We start from the raw sequence: 22,135 nt of genomic DNA, 5'->3' as shown, positions 1-22,135 counted from the left end.
CTCGCAACTAACTCACCTCAAGTGTCGCAGCAGGACAAAACCACACATTTATTTATGCAGAATTGGTGGGCAGGAGAGAAAAATCTATATTTGATGACTCCTGGTAGTTAAGCTGGAAAAACCATGTATTTCTCTTTGGCCTGCTGTTAATTCCCGACACCCCTTGCTAAATTCTCTGATGTTAACTTCACAAGAGGGAGCAGTCATTAAAAGTTTTGCCTTTTTTAAGTCTGTATCCTTCAATTGAAAGGATGTTACTCACAATTTATTCTAATAAGATTATGTCTAACGGCTCGAGTGGAAACTGCTCTGTATATTCACTGAACCGACAAAATAAATTGTGTCCTTTTGGAAAGAAAAAGTAAAACTTGTCTTTCTTAGTATCGCGAAAAATGAAACACCCAAAATGATAGACATTCCAATTACAAAAGTCAGCTCAAGTTTGTTGGATTGATGGATGAATGGAGATGGATAGATGGATGGATACATGCACAGAGATAGATGTATGGATGAATGAATGGACAGATATAGATGGATGGATCAATGCATGGATGAATGTATGGGCAGAGAAAAATCAATGGATGGGTTGATGGATGGACAGAGATAGATAAGTGAAAGAATGGATGGACAAATAGTTAACCTATATATTTGGACAGTGATAGATATTGTATATGGATGGATTGATGGATGAATGAACGGACAGAGATAGATACTTTATATGGATGGATGGACGCATGAATGGATGGATGGATGGACGGAGATAGATTATTTATATGGATGGATGGATGGATGGATGAATGGATGGACAGAGATAGACACACAAATGTATGGACAGACAGATGTATGGAAAGAGATAAATGCATGGATGGATAGATGAATGGACAAATAGATGAATGGACAGATATAGTTACTTTATATGGATTGGCAGATGAATGGGTCGACAGAGATAGATACATGAATGGATGGATGGATATATGATATGGATGAAGAGCTATACATACTGAATATGGATGGTCGTATGGACGAATGGATGGACAGAGATAGATACATGAATGGATGGATGGATGAATGGATAGAAAGAGATAGACACATGAATGGATGGATTGATGTATGGATGAATGAATGGACAGCTATACATACTGAATATGGATAGATGTATGGATTAAAAGGATGGACAGAGATAGATGCATGAATGGATGGATGGATATATGATATGGATGGACAGCTATACATACTTACTATGGATAGATGTATGGATGGACAGAGATATATACATGAATGGATGGATGAATGGACGGACAGAGATAGATACTGTATATGGATGGAAGGATGAATGGATTGACAGAGATAAATAAATGAAAGGATGGATGGATGGATGGATGGATGGACAGAGATGGATAAATGGACAGCGATAAAGATTGTATATGGATGAGTGGACGGACAGAGATAGATACTGTATATGGATGGATGGATGAATGGATGAACAGAGATAAATAAATGAATGGATGGATGGATGAATGGATAGAAAGAGATAGACACATGAATGGATGGATTGATGTATGGATGGATATATGATATGGATGGACAGCTATACATACTTACTATGGATAGATGTATGGATGAAGGGATGGACAGAGATATATACATGAATGGATGGATGAATGGATAGACAGAGATAGACACATGAATGGATGGATGGATGTATGGATGAATGAATGAATGAACAGCTATACATACTGAATATGGACGGACAGAGATAGATACTGTATATGGATGGAAGGATGAATGGATTGACAGAGATGAATAAATGAAAGGATGGATGGATGAATGGATGGACAGAGATGGATAAATGAATGGATGAATGGACAGCGATAAAGATTGTATATGGATGAGTGAACGGACAGAGATAGATACTGTATATGGATGGATGGATGAATGGATGAACAGAGATAAATAAATGAAAGGATGGATGGATGAATGGATGGACAGAGATAGATAAATGAATGGATGAATTGACAGCGATAAAGATTGTATATGGATGAATGGACTGCCAGAGATAGATACTGTATATGGATGGATGGATGAATGGATAGACAGAGATAAATAAATGAATGGATGGATGGACAGAGATAGATAATGTATATGGATGAATGGATGGATGAATGGATAGAGATACATAAATGGACAGGCATGTTTCTGGACAGGCATGTGTGAGTTCATCACATTGAATACTTGACACGAGAACTTTGTTGGTGCAGGATATATTTAGATCCTCATCAACCTCAATTGCAATCAGAAGCTCCATGATGTGCACTTGAGAGTGAAGATGACACTGAAGTGGAGAAGGTGAGGCAGCGGGTGAGACAAATGAAAGATGAATCATAAAACAGAAGATTGAGGCGCGATACATGTGACATCGAGGAGCCACCAGAACTGGGTTGAACACATATTGAATCCTGATGATGAGAAGTCGGGGGGCTTTGCTTTATCTGGCCGTCGACAGGAAAGAAAGAAACTCCGCTGAATCTGGGCCTGAGACGCCCAGAGATTTAAACTTTGAATCTGAGAATCCCTGCACTGCCGTGGAAGTCCCCGCAATCTGCTTTTGATTCAGGTCGAGGATGGAAGAGACTTGTCTAGACAGTAAAACTTCCTCTCATTCTTCACCTCCTTGTCCTCCCCCTCTTTCTGGTCTCTGCCGGAAGAATAGCCGGCGAGGTTTGTTTCGTCCTTTTTCACCTCCTTCCAAACATTTCTGATTAATAGCCAGAGTTAAAAGACTAATAAAAACCAATGCTGCGTCCGCCATGAAGACAAATGTTGTCCGGCCCTTAACACTTCTAACACGTCTCTGATTTTATAATTGATCGTCGAAGTAGAGCGATAACAAACAATGAGTGATGATGTGATTTAGATGCTTTTGTGTTTCTTCAAGTGTTTTATATTAAATATATCTACACACTTCAAGTGCTAAGAGAGTCAATAGCTTCTCACCTCTCCTTCAAGTCACAGGTAAGTCTTTAGTCCTTACTTTTTAGTCACAATTCTCTATCTAAGACAGGGGTTCTCAACCTTTTATTGTATTGGAGACATGTTTAACGACAAAAATAAAGAAGTACGAACGGCAAAATAAAACAAATGTTAAGTGGATAAAATTGTAAACTCTTTAAGATTAACTTAAATCACAAGACAGTTTGAATTAATGCTAGAATTTAAGTCAAAAACCTCAAGTCAAAAGTCTCAAGTCGAAACGCCTGAGCTTTAAAGGATGTGTGAAGACCCAAGCTCGTCCATTAGTCTGGATTAGCAACCAAATTTCAAACCGTTATTAGACCTTCCACTCACAAGTCAACCCTTAAACCCGGACCTGGTAACAAATCCTCACTTTCTAGAGTGACAAACTAGTTATAGCCTTCAAGTTAGAGGTTCTCTGGTCACCAGAACTTCAATCAAGTCCAAGTCAATGGAAAGAATACGCTGTTAAACTTCAGATTCGAGACAACATAGTCTTGTCATACGAAGTTCTCAAGTCTTTTTCTTTCATTTCTACTTCGCAAATCTATCTCTTCTACGCTATAAACACTTTTCTGGTTTCACTTGTCTTTGTTGGTTTAGTTCCTAGCTTAAAACCATTTGTGTGGTTAAGAATTTCTGAAAACTGGATCTGGTGGAGCAGGTGTATTGAATGCGTCGCCCTATTATGCCCTAAATTCACACATCTCATTACACAACGAGCATCATAAATATGGCGGTGATGAAACTGCTGAGATCGACATGCTGGAATCGGCGCCTCAAACTTCAGGAAGCATGCAGTATTTAGGAAGGTGATTTGTCCCTCAAACTAATCCATTAACCTTCTCACCGTCTTCTCAGGAGATCGGCGGATTAGAGCAGACGGATTGAGTAGAAAGTGAACGTCGTTGCTGCCGCGCTGCAAACTAGGTCATATTGAGGAGAGTTATAAATAATAGAAGGAAACTCTTCGTTGTAGATGCTCTGCCTCCACACGCTTATGCGCTAAACACTCCACACAAGCGTTATCATCCTGCTCGCCCCGAAGCTACAGCCCAAGCCAATCAGCTTCAGCCTAAAATCCTGCTCAAAATTCCTCCTCTACAGCATCATGGCCATCAGGGATAAAGAGATCAACCAGAACATTGTATTAGCTTTGAGACGGGTTCATTGTTCGAACAGCTTCCAGTCAAACTATCTTCTGCTATCAATCTGCTGTTGTGTAATTGTCCTCAGGTGGAAAACAAATGGCATCAGTGGAAAATCTGCCTTATAGTAAAAATTACGATAATTGAAATTATTTGTACCAGTTGCGTAACCAATCTCCATAGCATCTCTATAGCAACATTTTTCCAGCTTCCAAAAGTACATAAGTGTATATGTAAACATGTTTGATTATATAAAGAAAGTACATAAATAAACATACCAACTTTAAACTTGATGCTGGTTCATAGCTAATAAAAAAACAAGTTTAATAGTAACACACTATAAAACCCACTTATGATACACCAGGGGTGTCCAAACTTTGGTTGTGGGCCAACTACGACCTGAGGCCTATTTTTAATTGGACCATATCAACGTCTAAAAATACAATGCAGTTTTATTGGTACATAAAAAAAATCTATTTCCATATGTAGCCTTTTAGGAGTAAGACCCCATTGTACATTCTTAAATCGATAAACTTGTATTAAGGTGTACCCCAGGGTTCAGCACTTGGCCCATTTAAGTAAATACTGAATCTCTTGTTAAGCATCCAGCTCACATGAGGTTTAGTATATTTTAACCATACATTTGTAGAACAGAGGACGTTGTGTCTTATGTAATCAATAGTTGTATTTAAAAGTTTAATTAGTTTTTACTCAGACAAGGACTTAATGAACTAAAAGTGTAATATTGTTTAACATTTAATGTGGCAGGTCACACCATTGCTCTTTAAACCTTCACTTATATCCCTACTGTTGCTCCACTGCCACCTGTCTGTCATTGCAAACTATTGCACCCTGCTGCACTCTCTTCTTCACCCGCCTTGGATTTCGAATCATCCTTAACATCCTTACGTCTCCGCATCTGTCATTTCATTCCGTTTTTTTTCCCAAAAATGTATAGTATAAATGCGAAAGATGTGACTTGACGATAGACGTGTAGAAGGATGGGACGATAAAAGGAAATGTTTTTGATTCGCCACGAATATGAGGCCGGTATTATAGATGTGACAGACATTAGGACGCCAAACAGAGAGATGCTATAGTTAATTTTCCAAGAAATAATTAAACAAACAAAATGAAAGAAATGTGTATATGATGACATTTTTCTACAAATCTCACCTCATGAAGGCAGAACAGATCAATGGAAAACATTTTGATGGAATTGACCCCACAACCCCTGATCCAAATCTGGTGTTCTATAAGACTTTTTCACCTCTTTGAGGAATATTTGAAAAGGGCCCTCTCGTAAGTCTTATTTAAAACATATTCAAGAATTATGGATCCTATTTCAGAATATGGGAGGAAATCTATCCAAGGACAATCTCAAGAAGAGTCAAAAATCTCGAAGACGGTCGCACTTTTGTGCCCAACAGAATTTATATATACTGCAGTGTAGATAACTGGCAGAGGTATCCCTTGTGTTGTCTCTGGGTCAATGTGAACGACCTCCACCACTGCATATGTATTCGTGGAAGCCAAGGAGGTCGTCTTTGGGCCTTTGTGTCACCTTGACACTGAGATTACACAAGGCTTAAGAAAAAACACATCCAGTTACTTTCCATGAAAGCCCTTTAGTTCAAGTTTTATAAATGTTTCTTAATTTAAACACTAGCATGTTCATTCATTCATTTATTTTCTACCGCTTTATCCCATACGAGAGTTGCGTGGGGGCTAGAGCCTATCCCAGTTTCATAGGGTGAGAGGCAGGGGACACCCTGGACAGGAGGCCAGTCTGTTGCAGGTCACACAAAAAAATGTTTAACTGTGGGAGGAAACCGGAGTGCCCTGAGTAAACTGACGCAACACAGGTAGAACATACAAACTCCACCTGCCCTGGAAGCAAACCGGCAACCTTCTCGATGTGAGGCGATCGCACTAACAACTGCCCCACCGTGCACCAATGTAAAAGTTTATCCATTCAAATATGAACATTTATCTTAATTTTGAGCCAACCATTGGCCAACGAAAGTGACTTGGCAGGCCACATTTAGCCCCCAGTCGAGTTTGTCAAATAACTTGCCTCAAACTGGAATCAAACAAGTGTCCTCCTGCTGTGATGCTGCAGAATAATCCACTGTTTAAACTAGAAAGACATTTTCATCCTGTAAACAGAACTAATAATATGTGGTTTTAAAATACGTCAGTCATCTTGAAAGAATGATGAAGCTTCATGAAGCAGTGTCATTATTTTCATAGTCCACTAAATAGCTGTCTCTGCACTATTTTCCTTTTTTTTGAACAACTATTCTAATGAAACATAACATCATGTTTAAACCAATTGCGCCACCTACTGACATCTGAACAACATGACACTGCTTCATGAAGCTTCATCAGACCATCACTACTGTTACACCCAACACTAAAAAAACAGCAGATTTCCCCCTTAAAATTCTAAATTTTCATTAGGTGTAAGTGTTTTAATGAACAGTGGTAACCTGTTCTTGGTGCCCCCCCGTCTCTCGCCCTATGCAGCTGGGATATGCACCAGACCACCTCCAACCCAGATAAGGAAATCAACAGGAGAAAATAAATAATCCAGTTTTTTTTACTCGCTATTGCCGTCTTATTCCGTCGTCTACCTTAAGCCCAGAGAAACGTGTTAAAAACACATTAATCAACACGAAAATAAAACAACCGAATCCAGATATGTTGTAGAAAACTTTTTAAGCAACTTCGATTAATCGTTCTTCAACTTTGAGAACATTCTTAAAGAATCACAAGCTCAGCATAAAGACTTGTTATCTGCCATAATTAACTGCAAGACATTTGAACACATTTTTTTGACAAATAAGACAACAGAATTAGTGAGAACAGATGAGATAAGAAGCAGATCCTTCAGTAATTACTTCCCAGGAGGAGGCGAACACAACTCTGCACTCAAGGCTTGTATACACACACACACACATACACACACACACACACACACACAATTTGATTTTGGAAGAAATGGGTCTCAAAACTTTGATTGCACATTCCAAATAGCACAATGAAAGAGTTTCTTGTTTATCTGATAGCGCTCAGATCTAAATGAGGTTGATGTTTTCACCACTTTCCCTCCACCAAATTATAATTACGCGATATGTGCTGCTGAAGCCTGTAGAACAGACCGGAGCTCGTCTGCCGTGCAGCCGGTAATGAAGTGCTCTGATAACTGTGATGGACTTGAGAGACACATCTTGAATTAGTTTTGTTGCCTTTAAACCGACATTTGGCTTCAAATGGTTCCTCAAGGACATCCCGATGAGAGACCCCTGTTAAATTAATTCGTTTTCGCAGAGATTGTGCCTCGCAGGCTTGTGGAAGCCGTTCAAACCTGGTCAGGGCCGACATTGATTTCTTAAGATTTCCAGCCAAGAAGAGATGTTCGTCCAAATTACAGCCAGTATAAATTGTATTCTGCCATGAACGGAGCACAGGGGAGTGAAATCTACGTCTTGTGAAATAGTCTCAACAGAATAAAAGGAGTGCTATTTCAGCAACAACACTTTATGCACCACAGACAGGAATGAGGCTTTTTTTTGTATCGTAAGTGACACGTGTTTGTAAAAAGGATCGGACAGTCACAACTAAAGGTGACATCCATAGTATTTTTTGAAAAACAATTCACATGACCTAGACAAGTGTCTTGACCTTTAAATTCGAGCATTACATTTTCCGACTTTGAAAGCAAAACATCTTTCCAATTCTCATAATCAATGCTAGGGTCATTTTATCAGACATTTTCTTTACAAGCTCGGCTGGGAATCAGACTTAAACAAAATACGTTTGTAGTTCCAAGTATCCAAACATGTTTTGTCTTTCAGTACAAAATTCCACTACCAACACATTACAACTTGATAATGTGTGGATTATTCTCCAGAAAAACAAATAATAAACCAAGGCAGTGAACATTAGATTGATTTGTTACTTGTTAGCAAGAGTTCTTTTGAACTAAAAATGTTTATTTACGTATACGCATGTATATGTACCAATATCTTGAACATTTGATCAATATCCAGCTCTTGAGGACCACTGGTTTATCGTATGCACGAAATTAAATTGATACCCATAAAGATTATTCACCTATGTTGATTTTCAAAGGACATGAAACGTTTCTTTTAAAATAGAAAATAACATTAAACATTTTCGATTTTGGAGTTAATGAATAATGGTTAATAATATAATTAACATTTTCCTTTCCTTTTGAATAGCATCACAACAACTCTAAACCCAATACTCTCTATATTATAGCAGCACTAGAGAATATTGAACATAATAATCCCAGCTAGGATAAGGACTGTTTCAACCACTGCCATCAGGAAAGTGGTTCAGAAAAAATGAAAGCACGCACCTCCAGACTCAGATACCTGAATGTTGGTGGGGCCATTTCACTTCGTCTCCCATAAACACTCCCCCCCATGACAATCCAACTCCCTACTCTTTGTGCACTTTGCTTCTATTCTACACTGACTTCACCTTTGATTTATAATGACAATTTAAACTTATCAGTTTATATTCTGCCTCTTTTCCTTGCCGTTTGTGTAGACCAGCATTTTCTTGCATTTCTAAATGCTGTACAATGACAAACAGAAGTTTGAGTCTTTAATAATTGTTCCTCGATCCAGTGTGACTCAGTGTATACCATTGTCGTGAAAATTGAAGTGTCTCCAGGCCAAGCACCACAACATTTGTTTACGAAAAAGGCGAAAGCTTCTTCCTCAGCATCAATATGGAGTTTGCAGTTGCAGTATTGGGACAACCCTTAAATGAACACAAAATTATGATAAGCCAAGTATGACAGAAAATACAGGGATGCACCAAAATGACTTTTTTTTTTTACAAAGCCACAATGGAATATATGTGTATGCTACACATTGGTACCGTTCCCTTTATGGCTATGACTGTGTACTTAGGTCACTAAAATCTATCAATCAAATCGCTATAGCTTTAAAGGCTTTAAATAAAAATTGAATTACAAAATTGGACAAAGGATTGAGACTGACAATGATACACAAAAATATAAAAAAAAACTTCTTTGTCCACGTTCCTGACTTGTGTACAGACCATGATGGCCTGGGCTGATTAAACAAAGTATGTTGTGAAACTGCTGAAAGATAGAAAGAGAAAGTTTAGAGGGGATTATATAATAAAAGGGACAGTGCATTAATATACATTTATCAAAGGTAACATAATGAATAATAAAAACAAGTGTTATAAATACAATGTGTTTTCTTTGTAAAAGTTTGTTTATTGAAGTGAATACCGATTACAGATATATAGTGTCCTGCATTTTGTTAGAATAATTCCTATGCTCTTGAATGCACCTTAGCAAACCTGACCTATTGAATGTGTCATATGTATGTGAGAGGTAAGTTTACATTTTTCAAGTCTTTCGTTCGATCATAAAATTGTACAGAGATTTATTCCTGTTATATTATTAAATCAGCTTCTAAGTTCTTGACTCGGTATACCATATTCACTTCTGAGCAATAACAACATGCTGTTTTGCGGTGGGTGGCAATTTGATGCAGCCCTTTTATCCCTTCTAATTCTACGCATATATAACAACACCAGGACCGACCTCCTGAGTCAGCAGGATGCAGAACTGCTGCCTTATTAAAACCACAATAAAAGTTGAATAAATATTCAACTCATAATCCAAATAAAATGAGAAGTGAGTGTAAACATCTATTTTGTGTTGCTGTGATTAAAGCAGAAATTCAGAAAACAATTAGTCTCCCTTTATAGTCCCTGTGCAGGTGACTCTAAATATCACTGACGTGGATGAAGATGAAAACGCATTCATTCATCTGCCTTTTTTACAGCTCCGTGCCTCGCTGTGATCCGGCCCACCATCAGCGTGCGGCGCACTGATGCATGCTAATACAGCTCGTCTCAAACAACTGAACCTCGTCCATATGGCAGCACAGCGCGGCCAATTCATGTCCGTTTAATTAGAACACACGAATCAAAAGACGCCATAAAAACGTCTCGCCATCTGAAAAACATTAGGTTTGCCTTTGGTGGGGAAGGTCAAGATATATTCACCTCCCATAAAAAAAAAGGTGATTAGGAGGATGGATGGAGTTCGGTGTTTGTCGGGTTGAAAGCTGCCGTTTGACACGGTGGTACTGCATCACCTGCGTTAAATATCACTTACTGAGACGCAGATGAGCATTTCATGAAGGTTGCGATGTGTGTGGAGGTCAGGTAGCAACATCATCTGAAGATGATTCAAGTCCCTGCAGTATTTGATGTTAATTAGAAGTAGATCAACCGTTGTATTACGATCAAAGCCGGGTGGGTTGTTTGCCAGTCCAGTCTTCAACCGTGAATGAATCAACCAGGATGAGTCACAAGTTAATGAAAATTCTCAACTGATTCTGAACTGAACATGTGGATAATAATGCATGTTTGCCTTTGTGTGTAGTTTTGAAACACAATCTGTCACTGTTTTCTGCATTTTTTTATTTAAAGTGTTACATATAGTAAGTGACACAACTAGTATTTTTAAAATGGTGCCGAGAGGTTCCGAGAGTGAAGCACATTATGACGTTAAGCTGCTTCTCCTGAAAGCTGTAATCACGGACTGCTTTGTTTGTACAACAAGCTCCTTGGAGGTGGAGACTTCCCGGATTGAAGGCCCGCGGTGACAAACATCGATTTGATGACCAATCCAACAGAGTGGATGTGGTAATGATAAACAAGATTTTAGCTACAGAAAAACAAAGTGATTTCCTAAGTACATTTTGTAATGTGAATATTTAAATGAAAAGAGAGTTTTTACAAACATACTTATGAGTATTATAGAGGTCCAAGATCTATTTAAGACACCCTTAAATTAACACATTAGTTGCCATTTAAAGAATAAATGAAGAGCGTCCAAAAAGCTGAATACAACTTTTTTTATTTCTAAAATGTTAAATAATTTAATAATAATGTTTCAACATTGTCAGACTCTGTCTGAGGTATGTTTTGTCAGTGTTCATTTATTATTTTGTCAATTGTAATTTGTAACAGACAATGAGTTTATGTTGAATGATTCTATTCTATACTATACATATGAATCAGGGAAAGCGACACAGTGATAAAAAAATATGCATTTCTTGTCAATCTGGTTTATGACAGAACCAGTGATATTGTGGTAAAGAGAACTGGAAAACATCCCTGGTTACAAATCAACATTACCAACATAATTGTGGTTGCCATACGAGAGCAGCATCACGGAATATCGAACTGTTTGTTTTTGGCTTAAGTGTGATTCCAACAGTGTATTCAATTGTCGTGAAAAGCAAAGTGTCTCCCGTCCTGGCCCAAGGGTTGACTTTTGTTTATAAAACATAGAACATTATAAAAAATGTTTTGCTTTTCTCTCCCTTCAATCTCAAAAAGTTCAGTTAAGTCATGATAAAGATTAATTTAATGAGCATTCAATGGGGGGAACAGAGTGTTTGTGACTTTTGGACTTCCAATCTTTATTTATTTATTTCATAATGCTGCTTTAATTAATATTTTTCATTATTCAATCTTGGCATGTCGCTCCTTAAGACAGTTCATAATTGACTTTTTTTTTTCTTTGCTACTGTTATTCCCCTCCTTTCCATTTTTTAAATAATGCAAAACACAAAAACTGGCTCAACAGCCAAAACCTGCATTTTGCAACCATAATTGTGATCATTAATGCAAACATAAGAAAAGTCCGGGAGATGTGCTACAGAAAGAATATAACATTTTTTTTTATTTTTCTGTTTTGATGTAAACATTGACATGATAATTGACTGAATTTAATTAACAGTGGATAAGTGTGTTATTATATTTGCCCAATAACCAATAACGAAAATACAAAAAAGACATTTAAAATGCAGTTAAACATTTTGCATAATTGGCTAAAATAAACAAAGAGCTCTTATTCATTCCGTATCCTGCTGTTGTTTATGAAAGAAATGTAACTTTACCTCCATAAGAAGCCCAGCCAACACATGCTTTTACCAACATGGACAGAAATATAAAAAAAGAAGAGAATCTGTTGCAGCGTAATAAACCTCCTCCTTCCACACAACCCTCGGAGGATCCTTCCTAAAACGTTGCAGACACAATGGTGAGCAGTAAGTCACATGTGACAGAGACATTGTGTATATTTTGATAAAGACGAGCAGTTTGTGAATCCCTGCTCCCGCGAGTCATTCATCACGACTGTCTGGGAAGAAGTCTGCTGTCAGCGTGTGTCTTTAGAGGTTTGTAGGTAACGCAGTGGCCCCATCCTTTGCAGCTTCCTCCCCGCATCCTCTACTGGAGGTTATATAAGCAAACCAACTAGGGATCTCCGGCTGCCTCTATCTGTGTCCCCACCCAATTTCCCTCACGCTCGCTCCCTGCAACTCATTTCCACAAAACGTGCTCCGGTAGCACATCTTCATCCTCACTGCAGCAGCAGCAACAACTTTATGTTGTTTTTTGCCAACTGACATCCGTGACTCGTCCCGCCCCCGCTCAGGCATCTGCCACCCACTCTCGCCTATATGCTCCTCACATCTTACGCCGCAGAAGACAACCTGCCGCGTAATATTTGCCATGTTTACACCCCCACTGTGCCCTGAATTTTCTAATCCAAACTAATTCTGTTATCGCGGCGGAGGGTTTTCCTCGACGTGAATCCAGGATGACAGCATGAAATGTATAATCTTGTTGAAGGTTCAAATGAATTCCTTCAGATATCAAGATCTTTGTGTGTTTACTCAAGCAGGATTTAAGTATATTCCATTTTTTTTCTGGTTATGTAATCCCTCCACTCACCAGAAAAGCCTTGGTATGAATAAAAAAAAGGTTTCGGCTGAACCCGAGATGTAGAACATGGCTGATTTAACAAGGATAGCTGCTGCTCGGCAACAAAAAGCCACGTTTGACAATCCCACCAGTAGAGCCGGGGGGTGAAATGGAGTCTTCAGCGTGTGATAAAAACAAAAAGAAAAAGTAAAGGTGGTGTCTTACCGATCTGTAGAGCATGCCCTCCCCGTTCATGGCGATGTAGAAGCCACTCTTGACCCCCTGGATGGCCACCACTCTCAAACCCACGGGAATAAGATTAAACAGGGCTGCGGGAGACACAAGCGAACAGATATAAAGAGACAGAAAACATCAGAGACACAATGAGAAAATTGGGTTTTTCCACTAGATTCCATCAGAGTCGACAGCCTCTGTTCTTTGCCTTTCAATTGGCCCGTAATTGAAGGGTACACGGTCTGCTTATAAATGGTAGACGGCGAATAAAAGACATCAACAAAGTTAGCGGAGACTGAAAAGGTTGATACAGAGGAGACGGCGGCCATCTTAGATCTCTGAAGGACAACTTAAATCTAAGACTTTTTTTTGTTTAAGATGAACTTAAAAAATTACAGAGTGAATTGATAAAACAAACTCCTTCATAGCTTCATTTCCTCTTGTTAGTTGTACTGAGTTGTTTTGGCGTGTTTGGTGTCTGATGTCACTGTAAACATGGCTTCAGGCTGTTGTGATTCCAGCAGATGGTGAGGTTTCATTCATTTTGCAGGATAAAGTCTCATCTCCCCTTCCAGGAATCGCCATATGACCGACCATTTTATGATCTAGCTACGTCCCCCTAGAGCACAGGCTCTTATGATCAGACTGGGAATGAAAGAAAATAGTTAAAATATTAGAGGTGGCAAAACCCAGAGTAATGGACATAGATCAGGGTTGGTGAAGAAGAGGATGCAGCCAGGGTAGCCAGCGAAATTTTATAGGACAGTAGTGAGACCTGTCATCATGTATATAGCGGAGTTAGAAGAGTCAGAGTCGAAGATGCTCAGGTGGAGACGGTGAGAGAAAAAGTGGGAGTTTAGATTTAGTTGGTGAATGCTGTAGAATAATAATACTGAATCCAGATGATCTGCTTTTGTTCAGATACACAACACTGAACGTAGTTTTTCTTTTTGAGCTTTTTCACTTTAGTATGAACAAAGGATAGTGCATTTTAGTCTTCTCAGGTGGGCAATTTATTTTCCTAAGGTGCCACATAATATACTGAGGTGCCTTTCAAGCCAAAAAACAAAGACGGAACAAAGAAAATATGCCTCAAGGCAAACTTCTCCGAAGAAATATAATGTGATAAAAAAGTAACAGCATAGAAAGTAGGAAGTGTGAGAAACTTTTTAAAAGTAAGCTGAAATGATATGATTACATATATTGTAATATGTATTTCACTAAAATTTGTATGAACAGAACAGGTCAATATGACATAAAAAATGCACCTGTATAATAAAGTTATTCTTAGAAATAGTAATTAAAAATAGGAAATTCACAGGACGTGTTATTTACCTCTGCCCTGTTACTTGCCACCTATGGCCCCCGAGAGGCACTTTACCCAGGTCTGTTAAGTAAGGTAAGGTAAGGTAAAACTTTATTGATCCCTCAGGAGGTCTCCTTTGGGAAATTGTTTTTTACCAATAGCCAGCAATTTTTCATAAACAATAAAAAATAATACATAAAAAATAAAATAAGAAGAACATAAAGAGGAAGAACAAGATGACACAATCTAAGTCTAAAGACAAAGACAAAGAACATAGGTCAAGGAAAGAAAAACAACAAAGACAAAGATACAAAGACTAACATGGAACAGAACATCCAGATACTCTCACTCCACTCCTGCCCCCGAACTCAGAATTGTACAATTTAATAGCCCGAGGGATGAATGAGTCCCTGAGTCTATTTGTTTTGCACCTGGGTAGGAGCATTCGTGCACTCATTCTGCTTCTCTGCTCAAGTGACTTGACTTGAAGATGCATTGAATTTAAGGATATAATGGACCACAGATATCAATATATTTAAATATATGTAGATTTTTAATAAGTTTAGACACTGTTCATGTTGAACCATCCACACATGCTTGCCTTGCACACTCTCATAATTGGATATAATTGCCTAAAATGATGTAAAAACTTGGATCTGGATTTTGCTCTCAAAGAATCAAATTGTGACTTTATCTTCTCTGAATGAGCCAATCATCCAAGCAAACTACAGCACAGCTTTCACAGTTGGATCTGCTTATCAGGGGGCTGGCGTGTCCAGATCAGATTTGACATGGTTGGCACAAAAACCCTGGAGCCACACGGTCGCCATCATATTTGATGCAGTTATCGCCGAGCGCCCATCAGCACTGCGGAGTCACAGCAAATCAGAGGGAACAATATTTTTTATAACTGCATCTTAATATGACACAGATAGACGGGATCTGAAACCAGCAAAATGCCCTTTATGGGTCAGTTTGGATCCGGCTACAGGCCATGTGTTTAATAGGCTCATTTCCATCCGCGTTACTAGCTCGGAATGCTAATTGTTGGGGTTTTCATTGGACCGGATCCGGGGACAAGATTGCGACTTTCACGCACGTCGATTCCCGGGGACCTTCTTTATGGTTGTCAAGAGGCTGCGATAGGACGGATCAGATTACACGGGATGAGAATAGACTCGACAACACACCGCCTGTCTCTTCTCATTTTTTCCCTCAATAAATATTGACATCCTGCTTTCCCCCCGTCAACTGGTTCAAGTCTTCTCTCTGACCGACTGCGCCAAGAACTTACCCTTGAGACCCATACGATCGAAGAATTAAACAACCACGTCAATTTCATCAAAGAACACAATGTTTGTTTATTTGGGTTTAATGTTTTACAATTCCCATCACATGATGAAGACTATTAGCTGAGCTCAAAGGGGGCAGCAGTCTTAGCAAAGAGGTCCAGACTTCACTCTCATCTGGGAGATAACCCAGAGACACAATTAATCCTGGAACAGCTCACAAGAGAAGCACCCTGGAGGTGACTGGTTCCCTGTGTGTATAAAAGAAAACCTTTGCCATGTCCACTCCCTTAGGTCTGCTACCATAAGTAAGACTAGGAATGACTTTTTAAATTTAGAGCCGCATAAATGTAGAAACACTTGCAGTCGGTTGATGACATTATTTTAGTTTTTGGGGGGTTAATCACTAAGTTGTGCCATCCCAATGTGGTTAGCTTGCATTGCAAAACTTGGGAGTGGCTGCCTAAGAGTTAGCATAAGCTTCCATCAATGTTCTACCACTTATTCCCTTATATAGCTTTGGGCAAGAGACAGGGAACACCCTGAATAGGAGGCCAGTCTGTTGCAGGGCACACAACCATTCACACACACTCATGCCTACGGACAATTTCCCCAAGTTCTCAGATTAACCAGTGCAATACAGGGAGAACATTTAAAGAACATACACACAGAAGGGTCACAAGTTACCTCTTTCCTGACTGGGAAGAGAACCCACAACCTTCTTGCTGTGAGACTACTGGCTACCCAATGTGCCACCGTGTGCCCCTTAGCTATAGCAATAAAAGAACATGAAATTGTATGTTAAAGTTCCTCCTCTCTAGGTCCTGTTTGATTTTTCAGGCTTATTAAAGCCACAATACGTAACATTTAAATATTGTTCCTTTGTGTAACTTCAATGCCGTTAAATGCCCACTGCCAAAAAAAAATTAGGCCCGTGTTTACAAAATGAAAAAAAGGGTTCTTGTTGTGTTTGATCGTCACCTGGACAATCACAAACTCTCCAGACAAAGTTACAAAGGAAGATCATCAACTTTATTTTCTTCTATGTTCCAAAATATACAAGTAAAGTCATTTGAATTTGAGCAACTAAAGGGAACCTTTTATTTTATTTGCGTCATGCTGTTTTCTTTAGTTTAAATTTAAAGTGAATCTTTAAAATGTGTCTTAGCAATAGAACAAACAATAGTAATTATACTAATAATTGTTTTTGCATAAGTATTATATTAAACTATTAAAAAATATCTCATTATTTATTAAACACTAACTTATGGTTAATGTAAAAGAAAATGCTATGCGGGTGCTTCATTATTATCATCATCATACAAATGTCTTCCTCAATAAGTAGGACGAACAAAAAAAATGATGCGGTTGTTTCATTCTCCGTTGCTGCGCTCATTTGCCAAAAATATTACACAACAGATTTAAACTGATGTTCCGCTTCCATCCTACTGCTCCTCCTTTTTCTATTCTCAGCTCAGACACTGGATGTATCCCATAATAACAGACACTGATATAATTGAACCTGATGACTATTCTGAAGGCCGTTTATCTTCCTTACCGCACAATGAGATGGTTTTTAGGATTCTTCTGTCATTTTAAGGCCAGACTGATGGATTCTTACAGAAGGCAGTCAAACCCCCTGCAGGTAGGTTAAGGGCGGTGCAGCAGTAAGAAACCTGCACACTTCGGTGAAGGACAGAAAAGGGTAGAATTCCACAGAAACATGGAAACTTGTTTCGGCGTGGACCTGAGCCGCAGTAATGGTCCTACTTTTGGCTGCTCTATTAACTCAAGCTGTGGGTCTTCTCTGCAGTAAACGACTCTTTCTCATCCCATCCATCACAGGGAGCGCGGGAAGACAAATGGAGTGTGAGCGTCTGATAGTTTAGGTGTGTCGAACCAGCAATATCATTTTCTGAAGTCTGGACGCGTCCCGGCAATTACCGCGGGTTGATGAAGTGATGACAGGCAAATGAACAACTGCTTAAACGGACATGAAAGTGGATTAATTACGTCTTGTTTCATCTAACGTTGGCGGTTAGAGAGGAATTAGAAAGCGTGTTGTTTGTCCGACCATGACAAGTGTTCTTTTGAAATGTAGAAAGAAGTTGTTGAGCCTCGGTGATCAAAGGAGATCACAGCAGAGCTCGAATATTCATCCAGGTTTGTACTGGCTTCCAGTTTCTTTCAGGATCAACTTTAAAATTCTGGTTCTTACTTTCAGATCTATTCATGGTCAGGCTCCTCCTTACATCACTGATCTGATCCAGCCTTACACCCCAGCTCGGGCTCTGAGGTCTGTGGATCAGAATCTACTTCCACGCACACGTTTCAGGACCAGAGGAGAGAAATCCTTCCAGGCTGTTGCTACTAAGCTTTGGAACGATCTTCCTCTCTCTTTGTGCTTGATGGAGTCTACTGACTCCTTTAAGAAACATCTTAAGACGTTTCTATTTGTTCAGGCTTTTCCTTGATTTTCTGGAACTCCTGTGTTGTTCTCAGTATTATCTTGATCTTTAAAATATATACTTTTTTGAGTATTGTTTTGATTGTTTAAGCGCTTTGTGACCCTGGTCTGGAAAAGCGCTATATAAATAAATATTACTTACTTACTTACTTACATTACAAGACCCCACTTTGACTAAAATATATTGTTATTCACCTTTTTTCTAGATGTGATAATAATATTGTGTTGTCTTTGTTTATAATGTTAATTCTAATTCCAAGGCCTTTTCAAAGACTCAAAGTCATTTTTATATTCATTGTTTAGGACGAGTGTGTGAATAGGTCCCTTATCCCAGGATACACAGAGACTAACAACCACTTAGAAAAACACTCACAACTAAACTCTCAATCAACCTCTGTATGTTTTGGACTTTGGGAGGAAACCAGAGTGTCCGGAGTAAACCCACCTAAATTCTACACAGAAAAGTCTTGGTCTAAAATTGATTCGTCTTGGTCTAGGCCTAGGCAGTCCTAACCACAAGTCTACTTTATGCCGAACGTCCAAAGAACTAGGTAGGATTTCCCCTGCCCTTCTCCCCAAGTAGCTGGGATAGCCCTCTTCCACCATATTAAAGAGCGACGTAAGATGTGTATGGCCCCCTTAGAGACAAAAACACACCCATATTTGGGTGGTTAAGCCCATAACTTTCTTTTTGTACGAACAATCTTAATGTATTTTTTTTACAAACCTTCTTAAGATGCTTCTTAGTGTACAATTGTTGATATTCATAATCTCTGTTCCCTATTTTATGTTAATCACTGACATATTTATAAGTCACAGTACTTTGATGTTGTGTATAACAATCAGACGGGGGCCACATTAAATGTCTTGGAGGCACAGGTTTGGCATTAGTGAATTAGATCATGGAAAGTTATTTCCTTTTCTCCGGCCTACTTCCTCCAGGAAGCTGTAGAGGGCGTAAGACTGTTGTTGCTACTTGCGAGGAGAGTTGAGATCAACCTGAACACATCACAAGTTAATTGCCAAGAAATCCCTTATGAATACTTTTCATGAAGTTTGATACTGTTAAAATAAATTATTAATGTGTGTTGCCAAAAGTAAAGCTAGTTAGAGGTCAGCCAGTTTATAAAATAATAAAAAAAAGGCTCTTGAAAACTATCTTCCTCTTGAGAAACCTAGCATCTGTATGCACGCCACACGTTCATGGTGCACAATCTTTATCAGCACTTCCTGCTCATGTAATGCATAATTATAGCCAATCATTAAAAAATGCTTTGGAGATGAACAAAGGTCAGGTGCTGATGACCCCCACAAGTTTCGCAGAAACCTATCCGGAGTTTAAATCGCAGTTTCTTCTGCCACTTCTTCAGGGTCAGAGTGTTGGCAAGGCTCAAGGGCAAGGTCAATCTATTATTCAAATAATCCAGCTGTCCGATCAATAGCCCAGAGCCTGACATGAATACAAACGGTCGGGTTTTTTAGTAGAGACCGGTGTTTTTTCTCCCTCAACCCTCTCTCAGACTCTCCGTCTTCCCTCGGACCGTCTGAGCTCCGAGCATCTCTGAGAGGGAATAATTCATCTGGTACAAACAGAGAAGGTGATATTTTTAGTTTCCTCGGGCTGAATTATTCACAGAGTTCCTCCTTCTGCGGGCTGGAAAGAATGCTGAACAAGAGGATTACCATGAGGTCAGGAAACCCTGACAGTGGACAAAACCCACACCTGAATCCACCTGCAATCTTGGGGGAGACTAGACAGGTGCACATGTGGAATATGTGGGCCACAGCTGGCTGCTGACTAAAGGCATGTCATTGGAAACTAAAACAGTTTTTTTCATTTTTCCCATTTTGCATGAATGTGTGTTTAAGTAAGTAAGTAAGTAAGTAATATTTATTTATATAGCGCTTTTCGAGACCAGGGTCACAAAGCGCTTAAACAATCAAAACAATACTCAAAAAAGTACATACTTTAAAGATCAAGATAATACTGAGAACAACACAGGAGTTCCAGAAAATCAAGGAAAAGCCTGAACAAATAGAAACGTCTTAAGATGTAGCTTGTTTCTGTCTGCTAGAAGTAACTTTAATGATATTTAATTACATTTTGCGATGAACTATTAGTCTCATTGCAATTCTATTTCAAATGCTAATATAGTTCAATGTATACATACATTTTATCATGTTTATTTGTGAAAATCTTATTTTCTTCTATTTTATAATTCATTTTATTTCAAACAAAGACAATCAATTTAGTGAATTGTTTTGCATATTTGCTTTACATAGGTTTTGTTAGGAAATATAACCTCCAGAATAAAAAGATAAATAAAAAACGATCCTTTGTTGAGGTGATTTGGGGCTGAGGATAAAGTAATATTAAGTAACAAAGAATAACTAGGTTAGAATCTAAAGAGAAAATCAGATGAAATTTAGTTATTACATTTTAAACTTACTATTTGTTTTTCCTGTAATGATCTTGTTTAAATTGTCTTTTTTGTTAGATATAAAATGCTCTGATAAAGTGTGAAACATTTTTCACTCTTCGCTGCAGATCTTCTTGAGTTTTGGCTTCAGTTGCTTTCAAAACTGTCGGCAAGATCCTTAAGAAGAAGAAAAGGTCAGAATCGGTTTCCTGTCTGGCTTCACTCCAGCCTGCGAGTGGAGTCATTACACTGATGTAAATCTCTCTCTCGATCTTCTGCTTCCTCTGAAACTATTATAAAATCTCCAGGTTTTTAATTTCTATATGCTTGAGATTTTACGTTCACTTCACATTCTCTTTCATTTATTCTCCTGGACCGCCGCAGCTTTAAGACGACGATACCTTGGGGACTATTGTACGCTGTATCGACGTTCGATCGGACGGTGAATTACGGCATTCAAGTGACTTGAGGCAAAACACACTTACGGGATTGAGCCATTATTTCAGGGTTTTTCCCAGGAAAGAAACGATCACCATCAAAGTTTCATTTGCTTGATTAGTCCAACAATGTAATGGTTCAACTGGACCAGTTCATTCCAGGTTAAAAGAATTGTTGCTTCAGTGATAATGCCGGATATTTCTCCTGACACATTTTAACAAGTGCAGTGTGGGTCCACATTCTCCCCTGTTACTCTATTAACTTTTTGACTTGTTTTAGTTATTTATTGCTGCGTTCGTTTCATTTTTCCTGTTCATTATTATCTTCTGTCCCTCAAAATAAATGTATATATTATATGAATATAATTTTCGATAGAAAATGTTTTTATATATCATCTGTGTGTTTTGTGCAGTTGTTTTCTTTTATAACCTTAAAATGACAAATGTAATGTAATGGCATATTGTCCTTTATCCTTTTTTTCGTCCTTGTAAATGAACTATCTTTTTCTTTTCTTTTACCTTGATGGCCCCTCACAACCTTCTCACATTTAAAGTGGGGCCCCTTGGGAAATTAAATTGCTCTACAATAATCTACAATCGACATATACTGAGACAAGTGCAAAGCAAATAGGACATTATTTCTGCAACTTAAATAATACACATGACACGACAGGCCTATTTATAGGCCACTGCACACAAATAAACTGAAAGAATGACAGAACGAGATGAAGAACATCTACTCCAATATGATCCTCAAGCTCTTCAACTGCAGCAAGTTATTGAGTATATGTGGTCTCTGTCTCTTGGAAAGGTCTTGTCTTTTCTGTACTGATCTTTACCTGGAAAGGTCTTATCTTGCCTAATCTTCCTCCAAGTCTTGGTCTCCTTTAGAAAAGCCAATTTCTTGTCTAGGTCTTTTTCTGGAAAGATCTTGTCTTGTCTTGGTCTCAGTCTGGCCTCTATCTAAACTGTTCTTGTTTTGGTCTCCGTCTATGTCTCTTTAAAGACAGGTCTCGTCTTGTT

General features: G+C 38.6%; 1 protein-coding gene across 4 annotated transcripts in view; it reads right to left on the bottom strand.

Moving 5' to 3' along the window:
• Positions 1 to 22,135, bottom strand: part of fgf12a (fibroblast growth factor 12a) — a 53,709-nt gene that overhangs the window by 7,954 nt on the left and 23,620 nt on the right. For all 4 annotated transcript variants that reach the window (XM_087811877.1, XM_087811876.1, XM_087811874.1 and 1 more), the window contains one exon: positions 13,185 to 13,288. In XM_087811877.1, coding sequence (XP_087668003.1) covers positions 13,185 to 13,288 — 104 coding nt within the window. The remainder of the gene's footprint in view (positions 1 to 13,184; positions 13,289 to 22,135) is intronic.

This window comes from Callionymus lyra, chromosome 16 (assembly GCF_982586985.1).
Source record: "Callionymus lyra chromosome 16, fCalLyr1.hap1.1, whole genome shotgun sequence".
Lineage (NCBI taxonomy): Eukaryota > Metazoa > Chordata > Actinopteri > Syngnathiformes > Callionymidae > Callionymus > Callionymus lyra.
Note: the sequence above shows the minus strand (reverse complement) of the source record. Positions and strands in the feature narration are given on the sequence as shown.